Source organism: Myotis brandtii, unplaced genomic scaffold, assembly GCF_000412655.1.
Source record: "Myotis brandtii unplaced genomic scaffold, ASM41265v1 scaffold397, whole genome shotgun sequence".
NCBI lineage: Eukaryota > Metazoa > Chordata > Mammalia > Chiroptera > Vespertilionidae > Myotis > Myotis brandtii.
Window position 1 is genome coordinate 5,216,135 of NW_005365229.1, and position 24,550 is coordinate 5,240,684.

The window sequence follows — 24,550 nt, forward strand, 5'->3', positions numbered from 1 at the left end:
CACATTTAAAAAAAAAAGACTTCTCATTGCATACTTTTTCATATGTTTTGATTTTTGAGCAATATAAATATATTAGCTACTAAAATTTTTTAATTTTAAAAGTTAGTACATTAAAGAAAAATCATGAATGTCCATAAATTGTCCTCAAAACAGCCCTTTAATATAACCATTTATAATCATTAATAAAACACTGACAATAATTCCTTAAAACAGAACAAAATAAACCTGCTTTCGCAATATCATTAACTAGGTTTTCTAAAACAAGAAAAGAAAAAAGGGTTAAAAAGAATAAATCTTGCCCTAACCTGTTTGGCTCAGTGGATAGAGCGTCAGCCTGCGGACTCAAGGGTCCCAGGTTCAATTCCAGTCAAGGGCATGTACCTTGGTTGCGGGCATATCCTCAGTTGGGGGTGTGCAGAAGGCAGCTGATCGATGTTTCTCTCTCATCGATGTTTCTAACTCTATCCTTCTTCCTTCCTCTCTGTAAAAAATAAATAAAATATATTTTTTTAAAAAAAAGAATAAATCTTGCCCAGCTGTGGTGACTCTGGATTGAGCATTGTCCCATGGACCAAGAGGCCCTGGGTTTGATTCCCAGTCAGGGTACATGCCCGAATTGCGGGCTCGATCCCCAATAGGGGGCGTGCAAGAGGCAGCCAATCAATGAGTCTTTTTCGTCATTGATGTTTCTATCTCCCTATCCCTTCCTCTCTGAAATCAATAAAAATATAAAAAAGAAGAAGAAGAAATATTGGAAAGGGAAGGAACCCTTTTTGTACTTAGTACAAACCCTAATTTGTACTTACAAAATCTAAAAGGATTGACTAAAATTTATATTAAATAGTTTTAAAGTAGGTAGAAAACAATGAAACCTCTCATTCAGAGTGACTATAAAATAGAAGTAAACTAGAAATGCTTTGTTGGTAAATATAAAAAAAAGATTGTTAAATATTGGAGAGACACAGGTGTAAATGGGAAAATTAAAATGTAAAGATAACTGCCCTCCAAATTTATTTATACTGTATTTAGATTCATGTTCTGGCTGCTTTTACCAACTTCAGACATGTTATAAACAAAAGTGTGATATTAAACTCCAAATGGGGGTGCTTGTGGTGGGGCTGCAGGGGATCCTGCAGGAAGCAGCAGGACAGTGGGGTCTGGGGAAGACAAGTACAACTACCTATTCAGAGTGGTGCTCATCGGGGACTCCAGGGTGGAGAAGAGCTACCTGCTGTCTGTCTTGCTTCACCTACAAGTTCAACCTGGAGAGCAAGAGCACCATTGGCGTGGAGTTTGCCACCCACAGCATCCAGGTGGATAGCAAGACTATAGGCGCAGATTTGTGACACCACAGCCAGAGCACTACCTCACCATCGCCTCCACCTACTACTGGTGCAGTGGGCACGCTGCTATGACATTGCCAAGCCCCTGACATAGAGAACGTCAAGCACTGGCTGAAGGAGCTATGGGACCATACCGACAGCATCTTCATTATATTGCTGGTGGGCAACAATAGCAACCTATGCCACCCGAGGGCTGTGCCCACTGACAAGGCCTGTGCTTTTGCAGAAAACAACTTGTCCTTCATTGAGCTCAGCCTTGGACTTCACCGGTGTAGAGGAAGCTTTCAAGAACATCAAAGAGATCTACCACATTATATCACAAAAACAGATTGGAAATCGTGCAGCCCATTAGTCCCTAGGCAACAATGTGGTGGACATCAGCATGCCGCCTGCTACCAACAGACAGAAACTGAGCAGGCTGCAGTGCCTTTAACCACGCACACCTCGTCCATGTGTGTATGCACATCCTTGTCCTCTGCTCACCCCTCACCATGATGTCCTACATGATCCCACCCTCCTATTGAGCTCAGCTGGGGCTTAAGAAGGAGTCCAGCAGCACCTCCTGTCTCCCCTCTCCCCACCCCAGGAAAGCTCAAAGCCCTGGCTGCTGCACCTGCTCTTCTTGGGTCCCAGTGGGCCTCTCAATGGGGCCGGAAGGGTGGCAGGATGGGCAAGGCCAGCCAGAGGCAAGAGGATGGGCACACTGATCAGGCTTCTTCAGTTTTCCACAGCAGACTCCAGGGAGCAATTACTTCCCTCACTCTCGCACCAGTTGTCCCAATTGGCCCTGGTCCCCACCCAGAATTCCCATCTGGGCCAAAGCCTGAAGAGCAACTAAGGTGGGGTGGGACAGACACAGGCTCCTACTGGCACTCTACTCCCCACATACAGCCAGCACTGGCACATGCCTTTTGACCTTGGCCTCTCCTAAGCCTGTGTGAATCCAGCCCCTGCCTGTAGATTTGTGCTGGGAGAAGGACCCCCTCCCCTTCTCTGTGCCCTTTTCTCTTGTTTCCTTGTCTGGTCAGGACCCTGTTTGCAGGTGAAGCATATCTGTGTTTTCTATATACAACCACTCTTGTAGCCCTTGGTTTTTTGTTATTGAAGAGAAACACAAATCTTTATACAATTTGTAAGATTAATGCCAAAAACAACAACAAAACTCCAAATATATGAGTTAACTGTAAAAAGAAGTAATTAAAAAATGGCCAGAAAACACAATAGAAATTGATCAAATTTTGAAAACTGATTTTTTCCCTCATTTTAAGTTGAGTTATTCTAGAGGAAGACTTCAATTTAAAACATGCCGAACCAGTTTGGCTCAGTGGATAGAGCATCGGCCTGCGGACTCAAGGGTCCCGGGTTCGATTCCGGTCAAGGGCATGTACCTTGGTTGCGGGCACATCCCCAGTGGGGGGCGTGCAGGAGGCAGCTGACCAATGTTTCTCTCTCATCGATGTTTCTGGCTCTCTATCGGCAGCTGACTCTCTCTCATCAATGTTTCTAACTCTCTATCCCTCTCCCTTCTTCTCTAAAAAAAATCAATAAAATATATTTTAAAAAATAAATAAATAAAACATTTCATCACCTTTTTAAAAAACATGCAAGCTGCAGATTTAACTCAATTTATTGAAAACACGTTAACAATATTGAATATAATTAACAATGTCTTAGTTTTCCCAACCTATTGTGAGTATATTCAGCTAAAGAAGATGCATGCAAATGGAAAAGAGGTATAACTAATAGTTACTTGATTAGTGTTAGAAGTCTTTTTTATTTTTTATTTTTTTAAATATATATTTTTATTGATTTCTTACAGAGAGGAAGGGAGAGGGATAGAGAGTTAGAAACATCGATGAGAGAGAAACATCGATCAGCTGCCTCCTGCACACTCCCTACTGGGTATGTGCCTGCAACCAAGGTACATGCCCTTGACTGGAATCGAACCTGGGACCTTTCAGTCCGCAGGCCGACGCTCTATCCATTGAGCCAAACCGGTTAGGGCGAAAAGTCTTTTTTATATATTTCCCAAAAAATTTAAAAATTGATGTCTCTACTGATGGGTAAACAAATCTTTTCATAATTCAGGATGCTTTTCACTTCTGTGCTTTCAACAAAATTGAGGAGGATCCAATTGAGTTATGAGCTGATTGGTCACAAAAATAATACTTGAAATGTGGCACTGTGGGTTTGGCATGTAAAGTGGAAGTAGTTCAAAGAATTGGACATCCTTTCATAGTAAAATTTGCATCAGTTTCATCTATTTATATATGAACAAAGATTCTCAGAACTCACTAAAAAAACAGATTAGAATTGATCCTGAACCCAATCTCAGCAATAATTATTCACCCACAAAAACATGAAATAAAATTTTTAAATCCTCCATTTCATTAACAGAATTTCCAATTTTTCTTTTCATGTTTAAAATTTACAGTATTTATGTCTTTTGATAAGCTATATAGTATTAATAATAATAGTAATAATTCAATCCAAAAGGAAAAATTTTAACTCGAAGGATGAAATTTATATCAGTAAGAGATTTTCAAATATAAGAATAGTTTACATGAAAATATTCTGTGACAAAGGTGGAATGTGTAAGGAGAAAGAACACTATAACATTTCTGAGTGTTGAAGATCAGCTTGATGATGGATAATATTGCGTATCAGTAGCTTTGTTATTTTCTTTAGATACATTATTCCATTATTTTAAACTGTCAATATTTACAATACACCAGAAATAAACTGATTGCAACTATTTATTTTATTTTATTATTTTTTAAATATATTTTTTATTAATTTGAGAGGAAGGGAGAGGGAGAGAGAAAAAGAAACATAAATGATGAGAGAGAATCATTGATTGGCTGTCTCCTCCACGCCCTCTACTGGGGATCGAGCCCTCAACCAGGCATGTGCCCTGACCAGGAATCCAACCCTGACCTCCTGGTTCATAGATCAACGCTCAACCACTGAGACACACTGACCAGCTAGTTGCAACTATTTAAATTTAATTGACAAAGATTTAGAATTTATAATATATAAAATTTCTTTGAATTTATAAAAGTTTTAGCCCAACAGTTTGTAATAAAGTACAAAATAAAGCTTCAATGAGAAACCATTATACTTAGTAAATATTTTACATGGTATTTAATACTGGCAAGATTAGCTTAAGTTGTTACACACAATTGATATTGTTGTATTGAAATTGCTGTAGCTTCTATGGAAGGCATTTTGGCAGTTCATATCAAGACCTGTGATAAAAATTGGCATATGCTTTACCCAGCATTTTCATTATCCTAAGGAAATAAATAAAAGGAATAATTAAATAGAATAAATACATTAGTGTGTGAAATTACTAAATCCAGTAGAGATTCACATTCCAGCTTTTGGGTCAGCCACATATCTCAATAGTTGATTGTTTTGTTTTGTTTTTAAATTGATTTCAGAGAGGAAAGAAGAGGGAGAGCGAGCTAGAAACATTGATAAGACAGAATAATTGATCAGCTGCCTCCTGTATGCCCCACACTGGGGATTGAGCCCACAACCCGGGCATGTGCCCTGACAGGGAATCGAACCTTGATGTCCAGGTTCATAGGTCGATGCTCAACTGCTGAGGCCTAAGCAGTTGATTTAACCTTTTTACTTTATTCTCAGTAAGTTGGCCAGAGTTTAGGGGTCCCTTGTCACCCAATCTGTTTACAGCATACTGTTTTTCACTTTGCTACCTAGGCATTATAATCTTATTTTACAGTTTTTTTGGAACTATAATACAAATACAGAAAAGTATACAAATAAGTGTATAACTCAAATTTTCACAAAATTTACATTTATCTAACTATCACCCAAAATTGACTTTCTAGCACTGCAGAAATTCCTATTGTGCCTCACCCAGTTACTATTACTACTTCCTTCTTCTCCCCAAAATGCCACTGTTGACTTCTACCATAGTTTTATCAGTTGTAGTAATCACTTTGATTCCCAACTAATAATCTATTGTGTGAATATATGACATCTTCTCTATTTTGAGGTATTTTAATTGTTTACGGTTTTTTACTATATAGGACATTGTAGTGAGAAATATGCTAATTAACCAGGACACTATAACGGGTAGACCAAACAGGAGGAGGTTGTGTGCGCAGCGTCCAGGGCAGGGTGGCAGGGGCGGCAGGGGCCTCCGTGTGCCTGCCCTGGGGGAGGGCCTGATCAGCAGTGGCCACAGCTGCTTCAAGGGCCAGAGAGGGAGGCAGGGCCAGACCGGAGGGTGGGCGGCGCGGTGCGATTTCGAATCATGCACTGGGCTCCTAGTAATATAATAGTTAATGTAGTGAGAACCTAGAAGTAAGTCATCTTACCGTTCACTTACTAGCCTAAAGATTACGAGTGGTATCCTTTAGTATTTATGTCCTTCATCCCCTGGTACTTAGCTCAATGCTTTACACATATAAGCTCAATATGAACTCACTGAGTACACATAAAGTCTTTGGTATAGTCTCACTCATTTCATTTTTTCTTTCACGTAAAAAGACTACTGTGTGCTTATATTGTGGGGTATGGAAAGATTTATTAGTCCTGTATCCCACCCTTCATAAGAGTATAAAGGGAATGTTGGTGGCAATTATCTGCCAGTCCTCAGATTTGTGACTTTTAAGGTTATTTAATGAAAAATCAAACTTGTTTTTTTCCCCTCCTGGTATCATATCCCTCAAAAGTTATTAAATTCTCTTTTTTTGTTTCAGCAGTCAATGATAGTAATCCTGAGGGTGAAGATCATATAGAAGATTCTTCAGATTGTGATGAAATGGATTGTTTTGTGGTTTCTGAGCAACCTCCAGATTGCCATAAAGAAAAAACACTAAATACATCCATTTCAAATGAAAGGAAAATGAGAGATCTTCTAATTACCATTGAAAATGATACTCCACTAGAGGAACTCTCAAAATTTGTGGATATCAATATTACTGCACTTAACCGAAATCGGAGATCAAGAAGATGGTACACTTGTCCACTGTGTGGGAGACAGTTTAATGAAAGTTCTTACCTTATTTCCCATCAGAGGACTCATACTGGAGAAAAACCCTATGACTGTAGTCACTGTGGGAAAAGCTTCAATCATAAAACAAACCTTAATAAACATGAGCGAATCCATACAGGAGAGAAACCTTACTCATGTTCAAAATGTGGAAAAAATTTTCGTCAAAATTCTCATCGTAGTCGCCACGAAGGAATCCATGTAAGGAAGAAGGTATTTAAATGTCCAGAATGTGGGAAAACCTTCCCAGAAAACAAAGAATTTGTGCTTCATCTGCAGAGTCATGTGGTTGAGAGGCCTTATGGTTGCAAAAAATGTGGGAGAAGATTTGGTCGGCTGTCAAACTGTACCCGGCATGAAAAAACCCACTCAGCATGTAAGACCCGAAAGCAGAAGTGTGATCGGGAAAGGTCCGATGGTCCTGCCTCAACCTGAAATGTTTCATAAGGAATTCTGAATTCCCAGGCTATCTGTAAAGATACAGATATATGAGACCCTCATAATAGCCCAAATTATAGCCTATCTTGGCTAAACCTCAAATTTATAGAAAATTCACAGGGAAGAAAATGTCCTCAAGATCTATACCTCATCTAGCAGCCAAGCTTTTGAGACTAAGGAGCTTTCCTTTGTGAGCTTATACTACAATGTACAGGTCACATCTTTTTCCCATGAAAAACTTCAAATATGAGTCTGGAGGTTGTTTACCTGCAATGTGAACAGAGTAACTCTTGTGTACTGAAAGTATATCTTCTTTTACACACTTGAGAAGATAGAATGCAAAGATCCTTTCTGGACTGGTATTCTGAAAGACCCAAACTACTGATTGTTAAGCCAACAGCTTATATTCGTGTAACCCTCTAAGAACACCCTTCAAAGCTTGAGTGTTGAAAGGGATTGTTTTGCTTTGGAATATAGGAAAATACAGCAATTGAATATCAAAGGCTTATTGTTATTTGTGATCTGTCAGTTGTTTGCAATTTATGGGGAAAAGTGACTTTTATAAAAATCCTTTTCACAATGTAATTTTAAAATGTCTACTCCTCTTACTGTTCTTGTTCAGCTCGCAATTGCTCAAACAGCTCTTTGATGCCTTTCCCTTGCCACAAAAGAAGTTTGGATTGCTCAGATCCAGCCACCCAACTCCACTATTGGAAAAGCTCTTCAGAATCATGTTCCTCTGCTGAGCCAAGAAGACTTACTAGGAAGGAATCCCAAGAGCCCGAAAAGGAGGAGGAACACATTGGCTTGGATCCATGGTCATTCGATAACCTTACCATATGCTTAATTCCCCTCTAAGCAGTCATCAGGTCTTTGGCAATGAGTGGTCACTACCTCACAAGCAAAGTGTTTTATTTGTAGAAATTATGTCACATTGGTTAGGTCACATTGTCCCTCAAGAGATAGGATTCCTGTGTCTTCACTGTTGTAGATATTTGTTCTCTTTGGCCTGATATCAGACTTTCCTGACTTGCCTTCCCAAAGCAAGGCCAGCAGTGCCTTCATGGGACCGATCCTACAGTGTGTGAGTTTAAGGATTCTTGTTCAGTTTTGCTCTTTTTGGTTTTCCTAAATTTTTACATTGGTATTTTGATTGGAATAAGTTAATCCTCTAAGCTCTATGGGAAAATTTGTTTACAAATTTTGTTTCCCAACCAGAAACATGCCTTTTCACTTAGAGTACTAGAGGCCCAGTGCACAAAATTCGTGCACTCCGGGTGGGGGTCCCTCAGCCTGGCCTGCGTCCTCTTGCAGTCCGGGAGCCCTCGGGGGATGTCTGACTGACAGCTTAGGCCTGCAGGGAGCTCCTGCCACCGCTGCTGTCCTTGCCAGCCATGAGCCCCTAGGTTCTAGCTGAGCATCACTCTCAGTGTGGGAGTGCACTAGCCACCAAGGGGTAGCTCCTGCGTTGAGCGTCTGCCCCCTGGTGGTCAGTGTGCATCATAGTGACCAGTCATTCTGCCATCGGGCTGAAACTGGCTCTCCAACATCCCCCGAGGGGTCCCAGATTGCGAGAGGGTGCAGGCCAGGCCAAGGGACCCTACCAGTACACATTGGGGCCAGGGAGGGATGCAGGAGGTTGGTCAGCCGGGGAGGAATCACAAGAGGGCTCCAGGGCTTGTCCAGCCCATCTCGCTCAGTCCCAATCATCTCAGTCCCAATCGGTCAGACCCCAGCAGCAAGCTAACCTACCAGTTGGAGCATCTGCCCCCTGGTGCTCAGTGCATGTCATAGTGAGCAGTTGAGCAGCCTTAGCATATCATTAGCATATTACGCTTTGATTGGCTGAACAGCTGGCTGGACGACTGGACACTTAGCATATTAGGCTTTTATTATATAGGATTCCCAAGTACATTTTTCTCAATTTGTATTGTAAATAGTTTTTTATTATATTTTTCTAGTTATTGCTCTTATATAGGAAAGTTATTTTTAATTATATATTTGTGAAACTAGCCACTTCACTGAATGTTCTTAATTTTCAGTAATTTCTCAGTTCTATTATGTTCTGTGGTTAAAAATTATACCATCTACAAGTACTGGTAGTAGTTTTGTTTCATCTTTTCTGCCTATTGCTCCTTTCTTGTTATTTTTTTAAACACGTAGCTCTAAGCTTTGTTTTGGTACAAAACATTTTATGATACAGTACAATCCTGAGTCCTAATTAAAAGACAGTAACAGCCCAGCCGGTATGGCTCAGTGATTGAGCATTGACCCATGAACTGGGAGGTCACAGTTCTATTCCCCTGGTCAGGCTCATGCCTGGATTTCAGGCTTGATCCCCAGTAGGGGGCATGCAGGAGGTAGCCAATCAGTGATTCTTATCATTGATATTTCTATCCTCTCTCCCTCTCTCTGAATTCAATAAAAACATTAAGAATAAATAACAAAAACCAACACTTAAAGGACTACAGAACAGTTGTCTTTTATCAATTTGTATTTCAAGCCTACAGTACCCATTAACACCAGCGACAAAACTGGCTGCCAATGTTATTCTCCTATTCCTCCAGAATTACTGACTGGGTCCACCAGTTATTGGCACCAGAGGACTGGCTCGAACACCTAGAGTACTTAAAGGCTGCCATGCAGGGCAGTGATGAGAAGTGTCAGGCCATCTGGTCCTCAAGGCCTGTGGATGGGTGATGCCCTGTCGTAGGGCTGACTGGCAGTCATATCTGAGTCTCCATTAGCCTGGAACACACTTTGTTCCACCCTGGGGATTCCCTGAGATCTCACCCCATTCAATTTGCAGCTCCACCCAAGCTGTTTGCAGCAGCTTTTTCAAATGAATGGCCTATCTTGGCTCAGGCTTCAGACTTTGCTAAAATCAAACAAGTTGCGAATGGTGACAGCATGCCCCAAACCTATCAATAAAAGACCCAGCACTTGCTTCACAGCTGAGCCTACCTCCAAGCCCAATACAAATAACAAATAGCAGTCATCTGCAGATCCCTATGTAGCTCCTGCCAGGTGGCCCCAGGGAGTGGCTGACTTTGCACCTCCCTGGAGGCCCTAGAGCCAGTGCACTCAGTGGACAGTTTCAGACCATAGCAGATTACAACTCTACACATTCACAAGCGACACACTCAAGAGGCAGACTCAGTGAGCACCAAAGCCCCACTGAAGCAAGTCCTGCTCCATAGGGGTGTTTCCTGTATAGCAGCTCCCCTACTGTAGTCACAGCTGGTCCTCACAGGCAATTGGCCTGGAGGTCAATTTCTCCCAATGATGCCAATAGCAATCAAGGCTCAACTACAAGACTGTGCACACAGCCCACACAGGGGTGCACCTAGAGTGCCCAGCTCAGATGACTGGGGAGGCTGAGCCACTGGGCCCTACAGGACACCTACTACACAAGGCCACTCTCCCAATCCCAGGAGACATAAAGCTCTACCTAATACATAGAAACAAACACAGGGAAGCAGCCAAAATGCGGAGACAAAGAAACATGTCACAAATGAAAGAAATGGAAGCAAGCAAACTACTGGATACAGAATTCAAAACCATGGTTATAAGGTTACTCAAGGATCTTCATGAGACTTTCAAGGCTCTTAGTGAGAATGTCAAAGACATGAAAAAGAACCAGTCCAAAATTAAGCATACACTAACTGAAATAAAGAACAGTTTTCAGGGATTCAACAGTAGAGTAGGGGATGCCAAGAATCAAATCAACGATTTGTATATGAGGGAGCAGAAAGCACCCAATCAGAAGAGCAAAAAAGAAAGAATCCAAAAATATGAAGATAGTGTAAGGAGCCTCTGGACAACTTCAAGCATATCAACATTAGCATTATGGGAGTGCCAGAAGGAAAAGAGAGAGTGCAAGATATTGAAAACCTATTTGAAGAAATAATGACAGAAAACTTCCCCTACCTGGTGAAAGAAATAGATTTAGAAGTTTAGGAAGCACAGAGAGTCCCAAACAAGCAGAACCCAAAGAGGCCCACACCATGACACAACAATTAAAATGCCAAGGGCTAAAGACAAAGAGAAAATCTTAAAAGCAGCAAGAAAAAGGAGTTAGTTTCCTACAATGGAGTGCCCATACAACTGTCAGCTGATTTCTCAACAGAAACTTTGCAGGCCAAAAGAGAGTGGCAAGAAATATTCAAAGTGAATAATAGTAAGGACCTACAACCAAGATTACTCTACCCAGCAAAGCTGTCATTTAGAATTGAGGGTCAGATAAAGAGCTTCACGAACAAGAAAAAGCTAAAGGAGTTCACCACCACCAAACCAGTATTACATGAAATATTGAAGGGTATTCTTTTTTTTTTAAATATATTTTATTGATTTTTACAGAGAGGAAGGGAGAGGGACAGAGAGTCAGAAACATCGATGAGAGAGAAACATCAATCAGCTGCCTCCTGCACACTCCCCACTGGGGATGTGCCCGCAACTAAGGCACATGCTCTTGACCAGAATCGAACCTGGGACCCTTGAGTCCGCAGGCCAACACTCTATCTGCTGAGCCAAACCGGTTAGGGCTGAAGGGTATTCTTTAAAAAGAGGAAGAGGAAGAAGAGGAGGAGGAGGAGGAAGTGGAGGGAAGGAGAAGAGAGAAAAAAATGTGAACAATAAAATGGCAACTAATACATATCAATCAACAATTCAATCTAAAAATCAAAATAAATGAACAAGAAATCTAATGAACAAAATAAACTAGTGAATAAAATAGAATCAGGCATGGAAGCATGGAACAGACTGATGAATCTCAGAGGGAAGGGAGAGGAGGAGCGGGAAGAGGTTAACTAAAGATCTTACCTATGGATACAGACAGTAGGGTGGTGAAGGCCTGAGACAGGGTGGGAAGTGGATGGAGGAGGGTAATTGGGGAGGGGGGGCAGGAAGACATCTGTAATAGTCTCAATAATAAAGATTTTTTTAAGTAAATAAACTGAGATCAGAAGGATGAGATGGGGGAAGAAGGGAAGTAGTGAGGGGATTGTTCCAATAGCAAGACATGAGCAGAGAATTTTTAGATAAACATGAATTGCTAAAAGATATATGAAAGAATGTTCAGCCCTACTAGTAATCTAATTGTTATAAATTGAAAGAATAAGATGTCATCATTTTAAGTATATTAAATAAGCATGGTTTGTGTGTGTGTGTGTATAAATGTTTGGCTTGGCAAAAGAGGAATGATAAAAAAAAAAAAAAGAGGAATGATAGTGGCACCCATCCACTGTAACAAGAATGTTTTAAAAAATTACTCCTTGGCTCAGCCAGCATGGCTCAATGGTTGAGCGTCGACTTATGAACCAGGAGGTCATGGTTCGATTCCCAGTCAGGGCACATGTCCAGGTTGTGGGCTCGACCTCAGTGTGGGGCATGCAGGAAGCAGCTGATTCATGATTCTCTCTCATCATTGATGTTTCTATCTCTCCCTCTCCCTACCTCTCTGAAATCAATAAAAAATATTTTAAAAAATTATTCCTTGACCCAACAATTTATCTCCTATGTGCAAGGGGAAATATCACATTATAATAGTAAAAAATTAGAAACAACCAAAATGGTTAAACAAATATGGCTGAATATTATAAAGCTAATGAAAACAATGCTTTTCATTGGGTCTTTTTCTCTCCATTCTCACTTGAGCCCACTCCAGTTTCACATTCAACTCCAACACCACTGAACATTTATAGGACATTTCACCCAACAACAGAGGAATACCCATTCTTCTCAAGTTCACATGAAGCATCACCAAGATAGACTACATCTGTACATGAAACACCTTAGCAAATATGAAAGTCATACAATGTATGCTCTCATCACAATGAAATGAAAAATAAGAGTGATAGCCAAAAATCTCAAAATATTTGGAGATTTAACAACACATTTCTAAATAACAAATGGGTCAAATAAGTCTCAAGAGAAATTTTAAAATAAATGCAAATGCAAATAGTCAAAATTTGGGATGCAGTGAAAGCAATGCTTAGAGGGAAATGCAGCATTTAGATGCATATATTAGAAAAAAAGATCTAAAATCAATAATCTAAGTTTCTACTTTAAGATCTACAAAAGAAGAGGAAATTAAATCCAAAGTAAACAGAAGAAAAGACATAATAAAAATTAGAGTAGGGCCCTAGCCAGTTTGGCTCAGTGAATAGAGCATCAGCCCATGGACTGAAGTGTCGCAAGTTCGATTCCTGTCAAGGGCACATACCTTGGTTGCAGGTACCCCAGTCCTGGTCAGGGTGCCCGCAGGGGGCAACCAATCAATGTGTCTCTCTTACAGTGATGTTTCTCTCTGTCTCTCCCTCTCCCTTCCACTCTCTCTAAAAATCGGTGGAAAGCCCTAACTGGTTTAGCTCAGTGGATAGAGCGTGGCCTGCAGACTGAAGGGTCCCGGGTTCGATTTCGGTCAAGGGTACATACCTGGGTTGCGGGCTCGATTCCCCCAGAAGGGGAAGAACAGGAGGCAGCCAATCAATGATTCTCATCATTGATGTTTCTATCTCTTTCTATCCCTCTCTCTTCCTCTCTGAAATAAATAAAAATATATTAAAAAATAAAACCCTTTGCTGACTCCCCACTTAAAAAAAAATCAGTGGAAAAATATCCTCAGGTGAGGATTAACAACAACAAAAGAGTAGAAATCAATGAAATTTAAAACAATCAATAGAGAAAACCAAAATCAAAAGCTGGTTCTTTGAAAAGATCCATACAAGTGATAAACCCTAGCCAGACTAACAACAAAAGAGAGAAGGCACAAATTACTGCTATGAAAATGAAATGAAAAAGGAGCCATCACTATAAATCCTATGGACATTAAGAGGATAATAGAAGAATATTATGAACAACTCTATGCCCATAAATTTGATAACTAAGATGAAATGGACCAATTCCTTAAAAAGCAATCTACCAAAATTCAAAAAAAAATAATCTGAATAGGCCTATATTACACAGTATGAATAATTAGTAACCTTCCAAAACAGAAAGCACTGGGCCCAGATAGTTTTACTGCTGAATTCTACAAAAACATTTAAGGAAGAGATTATGCCAATTCTCTGCAATCTCTACCAAAAATAGAAACAAAAGGAATACTTCCTAACTCATTCTACGAGACCAGCATTATCCTAATACCAAACCCAAACAAAACCGTTACAAAAAAGGAAAACTACAGACTAATATCTCTCATGGACATATATGCCAAAATCCTCAAAATATCAGCAAACTGAATCCTACAGTGTATAAAAATAATTATACAGCAGGACCAAATGAAATTTATTTTTTTAAATATATTTTTTATTGATTTTTTACAGAGAGGAAGGGAGAGGGATAGAGAGTTAGAAACATTGATGAGAGAGAAACATCGATCAGCTGCCTCCTGCACACCGGCCTCCGGAGATGTGCCCACAACCAAGGTACATGCCCTTGACCGGAATCAAACCTGGGACCCTTCAGTCCGCAGGCCGACGCTCTATCCACCGAGCCAAACCTGTTAGGGCCAAATGAAATTTATTCCAGGTATGCAAGATTGGTTTGACATTTGAAAATCAATTAATGTAATCCATCACATCAACAGGCTAAATAAGAATATTATATAATCCTATCAGATATAGAAAAACCATTTGGCAAAATCCAACACCCATTCATGATTTAAAACAAAACAAAACAAAAACCATCAAACTAGGAATTTGAGGGGAACTTCTTCAACTTGATAAAGAACATATGGTACACAAAAACATACAGCAACATCATAACGGTCAGAAAATAGATGCTTTCCCCCTAAGATCAGGAATAAGAAATAAAATATCCTGGAGAGAACCAAGATGGCGGTGTAAGGTGTGCTGCCTCCCACAACAACATTGAAAATACCAACTATAAGACAAAACAGCTATTATTCAGAACCATGGGGAAGCTGGCCCAGTGGAAGTTCTACAACTGGAAGGAAAGAAAGAAGAGCATTGAGACTGAGTAGGATATGCAGAGGCGCCAAGAACAGAGGTACGGAGTCACGCACCAGGCGGGCTGCAACTGGAGGCGCGGTTTTTTTCAATCGAAAGGGGTTACAAACTCTCGAATCCACTGAGCTTGTTTGGGGCGGGATTCTGAGGTCCCAGACCCCTACGGGGAGAGGCGGGCCGGCCTTGCAGCGGGTTGGAAAGCAAGGGCGGCTTTCTCGCGGAGCTGCTCTCTGGCACTCGGGGACGCGCAGATGTGGAGTTTCGGAGAGGCGAGGAGTCACGGAGATGCCATTGCTGTTTGCTCCACCCTGGTGACTCCCTGAGACCCCGCCCTACTCAATTTACATCCCCGCCCAAGCTGTGCCAGAGGCACAAAAGGAACCACCGGCGCTTTTATAGCATAACCCAACAAACTGCAGATTTCAACTCCTCGCACCCATAAGGGACACACTCAAGAAGCAGAATCAGGTTCGGAGGAAGCCGGAACCGGACCCGGCTGGGCCAGCAACATGGAACCGCTGTACCAGCAAACGCACAAACAGGCCCACCAGATCCAGTCTCACATGGGACGCCAGGAGACGGCAGACAAGCAGTCTGTGCACTTAGTAGAAAATGAAATCCAAGCAAGCATACCAGATATTCAGCCAGCAAGAACGCCTGGAGATTTTGTCCAGCAAGGAGCCACCCAACAAAAGACAGAATACCAAACTTCGTGTTGACCAGTTAAAGTATGATGTCCAGCACCTGCAGACTGCTCTCAGAAACTTCCAACATTGGCGATACGCAAGGGAGCAGCAGGAGAGATAGCAAGAGGAGCTTCTGTCTCGCACCTTCACCCCCAACGTGGGATGCGGCACCCCCTGCGAGACTGCGATGGCCCCTGCGAGGCTGCGACAGCCCCTGCAAGGCTGAGACGGCCCCTGGGAGGCTGAGACGGCCCATGTGAGGCTGAAACGGCCCCCATGAGGCTGGGACGGCCCCTGGGAAGCTGAGAAAAATACCACATGAACTCACTCATTTATGGATAATAAGAAACATTATAGACTGATGAACAAAAATGGATACAGAGGCAGAGCAGCATTGAGCAGAATGTCAAACTACAGTGGGAACCCTGGGGAGGGTTGGGGGGAATAGGAGATCAACCGAAAGATTTATATGCATGCATATGAGAATAACTAATGGACACAAGACACTGGGGGGTGGGGGGAGCCGGGGGGAATGTCAAGGGGAGAAAAAAGGAGACATGTGTAATACTCTTTGTAATACTTTAAGACATAAAAAAAAAGAAATAAAATATCCTCTCTCACCACTCCTATTCAACCACACACCAAAATTTCTAGCCAATGCAATGGGACAAGTAAAGGAAATAAAAGGTATACAGATTTGAGAAGGAAGAAATGAAAATGTCTTTGTTTGCAGGTAAGATGATTATGTATGTGGAAAACCTCAAAGAAGAGAAAAAACAAGACTGGAACTCAAACAATATAGAAAACTATCAGGATACAAGACCAATCTACAAAAGTCAACTGCTGTCATACGATTCAGCAAGTCTACTTCTGGATATATAGCAGTGAGCAATTGGAGTTTGAAATTTAAAATACAACACTATTTTTGGGATTTGAGAGCTGGGTTAATGGAGGAGTGGAAGGAGTACCAAGAAAAGAAGGAATAACGGTCATGCCAAAAAAGGCCATGGCCATGTAGAGCCTATTCGTTGCACCAACTGCACCCAATGTGTGCCCAAGGACAAGGCCATTAAGAAGGTTGTCATTCCATTTTTGCTGGCTATAAGCGGGGTCTCCGGAACCAGCGGGAGCACACGGCGCTTCTTAAAAATGAAGGTGTTTATGCTCCTGATGAAACAGAATTCTATCTAGGCAAGAGATGTGCTTATGTGTACAAAGCAAAGAACAACATGGTGACTCCTGGTGGCAAACCAAACAAAACCAGAGTAATCTGGGGAAAGGTAACTCATGCTCATGGAAACAGTGGAATGGTTCGTGCTAAATTCCGAAGCAACCTTCCTGCTAAGGCTACTGGACAGAATCCGTGTAATGCTGTATCCCTCAAGGATTTAAACACTGAAAATAAATAAAATGGATTTGTAAAAAAAAAAAAAAAGAAGTTTGTCATTCAAAATATAGTAAGAGGCCACAGCCTTTAGAGACATTCCTGAAGCAAGTGTCTTCGATGCCTATGTGCTTCCCAAGCTGTATGTGAAACTACATTACTGTGTGCGCTGTGCCATTCACAGCAAGGTAGCCAGGAGTCGTTTTCGTAAAACCCAGAAGGACGGAACATCCCCACCCCAATTTAGACCTGCTGGTGCTGCCCCATGACCTCCACCAAAGTCTATGTAAGGAGCTAAGTCCTTAAGGACTGAAGAAAAGTTCTCTGGGGCGGGGGGGAGGGAGGATAAATAGAAACTGTACTTTAAAAATAAAATACAACACTATTTCCATTAGCACAACCTCCCCCCCCCCAAAAAAAAAAAGTTTAGGTCTAAATAAAAAAATTATGTATGAAATTTATACAAGGAAAACTTGAAAGCAATTAAAAAATATCTAAATTAATGGACAGCTATCCCACAATCATGGATAGGAAGACTCAATAGTGTTAAGATATCAGTTCTTCCCAAATACTATCTATATGCTGATGTCTCCAAAATGAATATTTCCAACTCCATCCTCTTCCCTGATGCCTAAGTCTATATATACCTTTCCTTTTTGATAGTTCCATTTGGATGTCCAATGGACATCTCAAATTCCAAATGGCCATAACAAAAATTGTACGGTAATGCAGTATTTTATTTATTCTGTCCATTAATGATTAACAGTTGAGAAAATTTACAATATTAATCTAAGATAAATTCTTTAAAATATTTCAATACCAGGTATCAATAAGAGAGTCAAAATTACTGTCAAAAAACTTATAATGAATGTTTGATGTTAGTCTACATACAGTTCAGCTTTTGGTGTAAAATTCTTTGGCTGCAAGAAAGAACATTTGGTTTATTTCACTAGTAGGAATATCTCTTAATGCTGAGATGGCCTCTTTTTGTATTTCTTCTGCTATTGATTTTTAGCATAGTTATCTATGGTTGTATGAATAGAATTGAGTGGATAGGTACTCATCATGTTTAAGAGTACATACCTGATTACTCTAGGAATGAGGAGGTAGACAGGTAATGCAACTGCCCAATACTTTTGAGACCAATAGGTTAAGCATGAAGAGTTTAGCCAAAATTCAGAAATAGAAGCCCACATGAGATAGTGGGAAACTACCATATCAAATATAACATAAAAACAACACACAGGCACATACAGAGCCCTTCTCTATCATTATGTATGTCTGTTTTAGTAGCTCATAGAGATAAAGAAACAGCCAATTATTCCTGAGTTTATCTCAAGTTCAGCTGATGGATTCAGGACTCTTACTATTCCCTAGATCTGGAAGGAGGTTCTTCAAAGAACTTCACTATTAGTAAAGAAATATTGACAACTCCACTGTTATGATCTTGTTATGATCTTACCTGGGAGAAGCCGTTGCTATCAAGTGTTCACTTTGAGGAACTGGCCAATGCTTCTCATTATTATAAGGTTTGGAAAGTCTTGGAAATATAGGTAGTTCCTGAGCAAATGAGGAGCAGAGGTTCATGGCCTTAGCCCTCTGTGCAGGAAGGATGTTTGCGGAAATTAGAGATGGGTATTTATTGTAGCTTCCATTGTCCGTTGAACCAAATTCCCTGAGAACCTCATTAGAGATAAGCAAAGAAAACTGTCCCACCTACTCGCTCGTCCTTGGGGACTCAAGAATGATGATGAAGTATATTATCAAGTCCTAAGTCAGAATTTAGAAATAAAGCACTCTAGGTAGAGACAGGTCCCAGAGAAAATTTCCAAGACCTCATTGCATCATCTTGTGGATCTAGGCTTCATCATCTTGCGGATCTAGGCTTATGTTTGTAGATTTTAAAATTCCATTAAGTTTTTTTCTTCTTATTTTCTTAGTTCAGAAACTGGGATTACTGTAGTATTTCTCTCACGTCTAGTCATTTACTGTGTAGAGTTAGTGATGTGTTTGCCGAGAGGGATGCTGGGGGTGGAGGGAGGGGGAGGCAATGGCATTACAGAGCTGTGCTTAATCCTTTAAAGCAGCGGTTCTCAACCTGTGGGTCGAGACCCCTTTGGGGGTCAAACGACCCTTTCACAGGGGTCGCCTAAGACCATTGGAAAACACATATATAATTACATACTGTTTTTGTGATTAATCACTGTGCTTTAATTATGTTCAATTTGTAACAATGAAATTGGGGGTCACCACAACATGAGGAACTGTATTAAAGGGTCGTGGCATTAGGAAGGTTGAGAGCCACTGCTTTAAAGCATTTGGTGTGAAGGATAACCTGATTGTAATTGCGAGGAGAAACGAATCAGAGAGAGCACAGCATGCCATGACAGAAACTCCACGCTCCGAGAGTAGATTTCTTTTGGGATATATTCTCAGCTCACAATGAGTCACTTTTCTGAGAATGAGAACCTCAGGGCTGTGGGCTCCAATTGCACAATTTATACTGCACCACCTCCTGCCCAGGAAGGACTCGTGATTGGAGGAGGGAACTAGGGGCTGATGCTGAGCGGCTGCAGGTCATTCTCAGTATGACTTGGTCTGGATATGTCGAGCCAGATGTTTACAAAGCTCTCCTGACTGCCGCATAGATGGAGATACAAAAGATTACAGAGGCCGTAACCAGTTTGGCTCAGTGGATAGAGCGTCGGCCTGCAGACTGAAGGGTCACAGGTTTGATCCCGGCCAAGGGCATGTACCTTGGTTGCGGGCACATCCCCAGTAGGGGGTGTGCAGGAGGCAGCTGATCTATGTTTCTCTCTCATTGATGTTTCTAACTCTCTATCCCTCTTCCTTCCTCTCTGTAAAAAATCAATAAAATTTTTTTTTTTAAAAAGATTACAGAGTGGGGCAAAAAGTGCAAACACAGAGAGAAGCAGAGATGAGCTAGAGAGACTACTGATGGCTTTCCAGTTCAGGGTTCAAGTCCTCTTCTGATAATTGGCTACATTGTGGCTTCACCCACAGTTCTTAGTTGCAAATAACAAAAACCAAGTTTTGCTGAGCTAAGCAGAGAATTATTTCTCGAAAAAGATAATGGATAACTTGCAAAGACACTGAGCAGCTGGAGAACTAGGTTTAGAAGGTCACACACCAGCTACAGATCATGCCACAGAACTGGTTTTATTATTATGCCAATGATTGCTGCTGCCTCCAAGCACAAATGTTAAGAGTTCATGGCTTTGGCCCCAGACAGTGTGGCTCAGTTGTTTGGGCATCATCCTGTGCACCAAAAGGTTGCTGGCTCATTGTGGTCCTGGGCACATGAATGGGTTGCAGGCTTGATCCCCAGTAGGGGACATGCAGGAGGCAGCCAATTGATGTTTCCTTGATTGATGTTTCACTTCACATTGATCTCGCTCTCTCCGTCTCCTCTCTCTCTAAAAATCAAATTTTAAATAATCTTTTATTTTTAAAGAGTTCATGGCTTTGACACAGCTGTCACTGGACATAGGCTGTCACCAGTAGCACTGTTGCCCTGGGAATCCATCTTGCTGCAATGGCTGCCACTACTAGACAAAGTTTCTCTTGGTTTCCCCTTCTTCATGTCAAAGGCTAAGTCATATACCCATCTGATGGGTAGTCATATACCCACATCTCAGCTGCAAGAGAGGCTGGGAGACAAGTTATTCAGGGTTTCTTTATATAGGAACTAGAGGCCCAATGCACGAAATTCGTGTACGGAGTGGGGATTCCCTCAGCTCAGCCTGCACCCTCTCCAATTGGGGACCCCTTGGGGGATGTTCGACTGCTGGTTTAGGACATAACTGGCAGTGGGACATCTCTCTTGCAATCTGGGACTGGCTCCTAACTGCTCACCTGCCTGCCAGCCTGATCACCCCTAATTGCCCTCCCCTGCTGGCCTGGTTGCTCCCAACTGCCCTCCCCTGCAGGCCTGATCCCGCCCCCAACTGCCCTCCTCTGCTGGCCAATTTGGTTCTGATTGGTCAGTTTCTATGCCAGTCAGTGTCAAAAGCTCCACCTCCTAGGCAGCCATTGGCTCCCCACAGCACCCTGATTTGGTTCTGATTGGTCGGTTTCTATGCCAGTCAGCGTCAAAAGCTCCGCCTCCTAGGCAGCTATTGGTTCTTCATAGCACCCACATTTGGTTCTGATTGGTCGGTTCCTTTGCCAGTCTGTGTCAAAAGCTCCACCTCCTAGACAGCCATTGGTTCTTCACAGTGCCCACATTTGGTTCTGATTGGTCGGTTCCTATGCTAGTCAGCATCTCTGGGCCTATCTCCGGGCCTGATCAGAGAGGCAGGGCTGAACAACAGCCCAGTGGAGGTGGGGAGAGAAAGAAAGGTTGGGCTGCTGGGAAAGAAAGAGGGAGAGAAAGAGAGAGGCAAGTACTGATCAACAGCTGTCACTACTAGAAAAAGTTTCTCTTGGTTTCCCTTTCTTCATGTCAAAGGCTAAGTCAAGATATCTGATGGGTAGTCATATGCCCACATCTCAGCTGTAAGAGAGGCTGGGAGACAAGTTATTCAGGGTTTCTTTATATAGGAATAAGTAGGCTTTTTACCCAATCATTTATAATACATAAATATATACATAACAAAGGAAGGATGAAAATATGACTGGATGATATAGTCTTCGTTTCCACAGGTAGCCATGAATCCTTAGTTGATAGTAATAATTTTCCTTATCCACAATCTAACTCATGTTCCCTTTGTCTTTAGCCAGCATCTCAGTTGTCCAAGGTTATTAAAATCTGATATAGTAACCTAAACTTTCATGTTTGAGAGATCTGGCGCCCTTTTGTTCTTACCCATATAAGATTATCCTGATCTTACACTGGACATGGTAATTCCAGAATCCTCTCAAGGAGATCTTTCCATCCACAATCCTCTGTTTCATTGTGTAGCAGCAAAACAATATTAGAATCCCCTTTTATGGCCAGTTTATCCAGTAGCAAATGGAGCCCAAATTGGCCAGAAAAAAAAATCTCTTCAGAATCTACTGTTATTGGGATAAGAAGAAAAATTTTGCAAGCTGATCATTAGGTAATACGTCTACCTCTTGTTTCCTTGCCCCATAAATTCCAGGTTGGGAGAAAGTTCAGCATGTATTGGTATGAAACATATACTGTATCCTGTAAAACAACCCTCTAGCCACACAGGGTAACGCAATTGGTGCCAAAACTGAGTCTGTAAAGATCATTTCCCTATTCCACAGGGTCAACTGCTCCTTGGGGATGGTGCACAAGTAAATGCCAATGAGCCCATGGGCCCCAGCCTTATTCCTTATATAGTTACTCTATTGTCAAGTAACAAATTATCCCGAAACTTAGCTACTTAAAACAGTAAACATGCATCTCACACAGTGCCTGTGGGTCAGGAATCTGGTCATGGCTTAGCTGACTGGTTTTGGATCAGGGCTTCTCATGAGAGAGCAGTTGAGCTGTCAGCAAGGCCTCAGTCATCTGCATGCTTGACTGTTGCTGGAGGACGGGCTCCCAAGATGGCTTGCTCATGGGGCTATTGGAAGCCTCCGTTCCTCACACAGGCTTCTCCGTAGGGCAAACTTGGTCTGTCCTTGCAGCAGAGTAGCTGGTTTCCCCAGAGCAAGTGATTCAAGAGAGCAAGATGGAGACCATATCCTTTATAACTGAGCTCCAGAAGTCACACACCACCATTTCCACAACATCCGATTGCTTAGACCAGTGATTCTCAACCTTCCTAATGCCGCGACCCTTTAATACAGTTCCTCATGTTGTGGTGACCCCCAATTTCATTGTTACAAATTGAACATAATTAAAGCATAGTGATTAATCACAAAAACAATATGTAATTATATATGTGTTTTCTGATGGTCTTAGGCGACCCCTGTGAAAGGGTCGTTCGACCCCCAAAGGGGTCTCGACCCACAGGTTGAGAACCGCTGGCTTAGACACTACTATGGACTGACTGTATTCCCACAAAATTCATATGTTGAAATACTAACCCCAAAAGTAATGGAATGAGGAGGTGGGGCCTTTGAGAGGTGACTAGGTCATGAGGGCAGAGCCATCACCAATGGGTCTAGTACAGGAGAGGCCTGCGGAAGCTCCTTGTCCCTTCTGCCCTGTGAGGTTACACAGGAAAACCACCTATTAACCAGGAAGTGAGCTCTCACCAGACACCAGATGTGCCAGCATCTTGACGTGGAACTTTGCAGCCTCCAGAACTATAGAATATAAATGTCTGTTGTTTATAAATTTCTGTTGTCTGTGATATTTTGTTGGTGCAGCCTCAATGGATTAAGACACAAAGTCAGCCCAATTCAAAGTGAGAAGGGATTGCTCAAGACTATGATCATTGAGGGCCATCTTAGCAACTGGCTACATCTCTTTTATTATAAAGTGGGTTTCTTGGTTAGAAATGTTTGTGGGGGGCATCTTTAATACTCTCAACAACAATCCTATATAATAAAAGTCTAATATGCAAATTGTCTCCTCAACTGGGAGTTCGACTGGGGGGCAGGGCCAGCTGGCCAACTACCTGTGTCCCCTCCCCCTGGCCAGCCCAGCCTGCCCGCCCAGTTGGGGCGGGCCAGCCGGACCCCACCCGTGCACAAATTCGTGCACTGGGCCTCTAGTAATAAAATAAACAAATAAATAAATTACATTTGTAGGATGCCAAGTTGATGAATAGATCCATTCATCCCTAAAAGACATTCTGTCAGTCTTGCAACCTCAGGTTGATTAAGCACCCTTCAGGTAACATTCATTTCCCTTCCTGAGTGTTTATTTTTTTAATATATTTTTTGTTGTTTTTTTAAATATATTTTATTGATTTTTTACAGAGAGGAAGGGAGAGGGCTAGAGAGTCAGAAACATCGATGAGAGAGGAACATCGATCAGCTGCCTCCTGCACACCTCCTACTGGGGATGTGCCCGCAACCAAGGTACATGCCCTTGGCTGGAATCGAACCTGGGACCTTTCAGTCCACAGGCCGACGCTCTATCCACTGAGCCAAACCGGTTAGGGCCTGAGTGTTTCTTAATGTTCTCAGATATCAATCCTCATCGGAGGTTTTCTACCTATATCATCCCACATTATATATCATCTTGATTAAGTGGTAAGTGATGCCTGAGATGTCATAAAGATCCTGAATCTGACTCACGAAGCTCAAACCTTCACATGCCTTTAGGTCTGCAGAACCAAATACACAAACCAGCATTGCCTCCTAGACCAGAAATCTTGGGAAGCTTAAAGCAGCTATTTTCAACCATTAACGTGCACAGAAATCACCTGGGGATGTTGTTAAAGAGAAGATCCTGACTTAGGAAGTCTGGGATGGAGCCTGAGATAATGCATTTGCAACAGTCACCCAGGCAATGCCTGGTCCTCAGATCACACTGAGTAGCAAGGGCTTGCCCCTGACTCGGAGCCCCCTACGTACCTTTACACGCTGCTGGCTCACAGCCGACCTCACCTTTTGAAAGGATATCAGGTCCGAGGTCAGCCCTGGCCTCCAGCAGTCCCAGCCTGTGGAAGTGGGACTTGGAAATCCTAACACCTCCCTAACCAGGAAGGGGAGACAGCTGGGATTGGAGACCTAGAGGAACGGGAGCTGGTGGAATGTGGAGACTCACAGGACGCGCCAGTTGTCCAGGTTTGGCGGGCACCAACCCCAGCGTGCCGAGAGGGGGAGGGGGAGGGGGA

At 42.1% G+C, this 24,550-nt stretch overlaps 1 protein-coding gene and 3 pseudogenes across 5 annotated transcripts in view; all 4 read left to right on the plus strand.

Annotated features, from left to right (window-relative positions):
* Nucleotides 1-7,309, plus strand: part of ZNF200 (zinc finger protein 200) — a 26,463-nt gene extending 19,154 nt beyond the window's left edge. For 2 of the 5 annotated variants that reach the window (XM_005872991.2, XM_014545155.1), the window contains exon 5: nucleotides 6,077-7,309. In XM_005872991.2, the coding sequence (XP_005873053.1) occupies nucleotides 6,077-6,804 (728 nt within the window). In that variant the 3' untranslated portion in view covers nucleotides 6,805-7,309. The remainder of the gene's footprint in view (nucleotides 1-6,076) is intronic. The other 3 variants (XM_005872990.2, XM_014545157.1, XM_014545156.1) reach the window with 3 other exon arrangements.
* LOC102243856 lies at nucleotides 1,115-2,425 on the plus strand (annotated as a pseudogene).
* Nucleotides 7,310-15,622: 8,313 nt separating the features above from the next.
* LOC102249841 lies at nucleotides 15,623-17,134 on the plus strand (annotated as a pseudogene).
* On the plus strand, nucleotides 16,552-16,880 carry LOC106727259 (annotated as a pseudogene).
* Nucleotides 17,135-24,550: the final 7,416 nt, after the last annotated feature.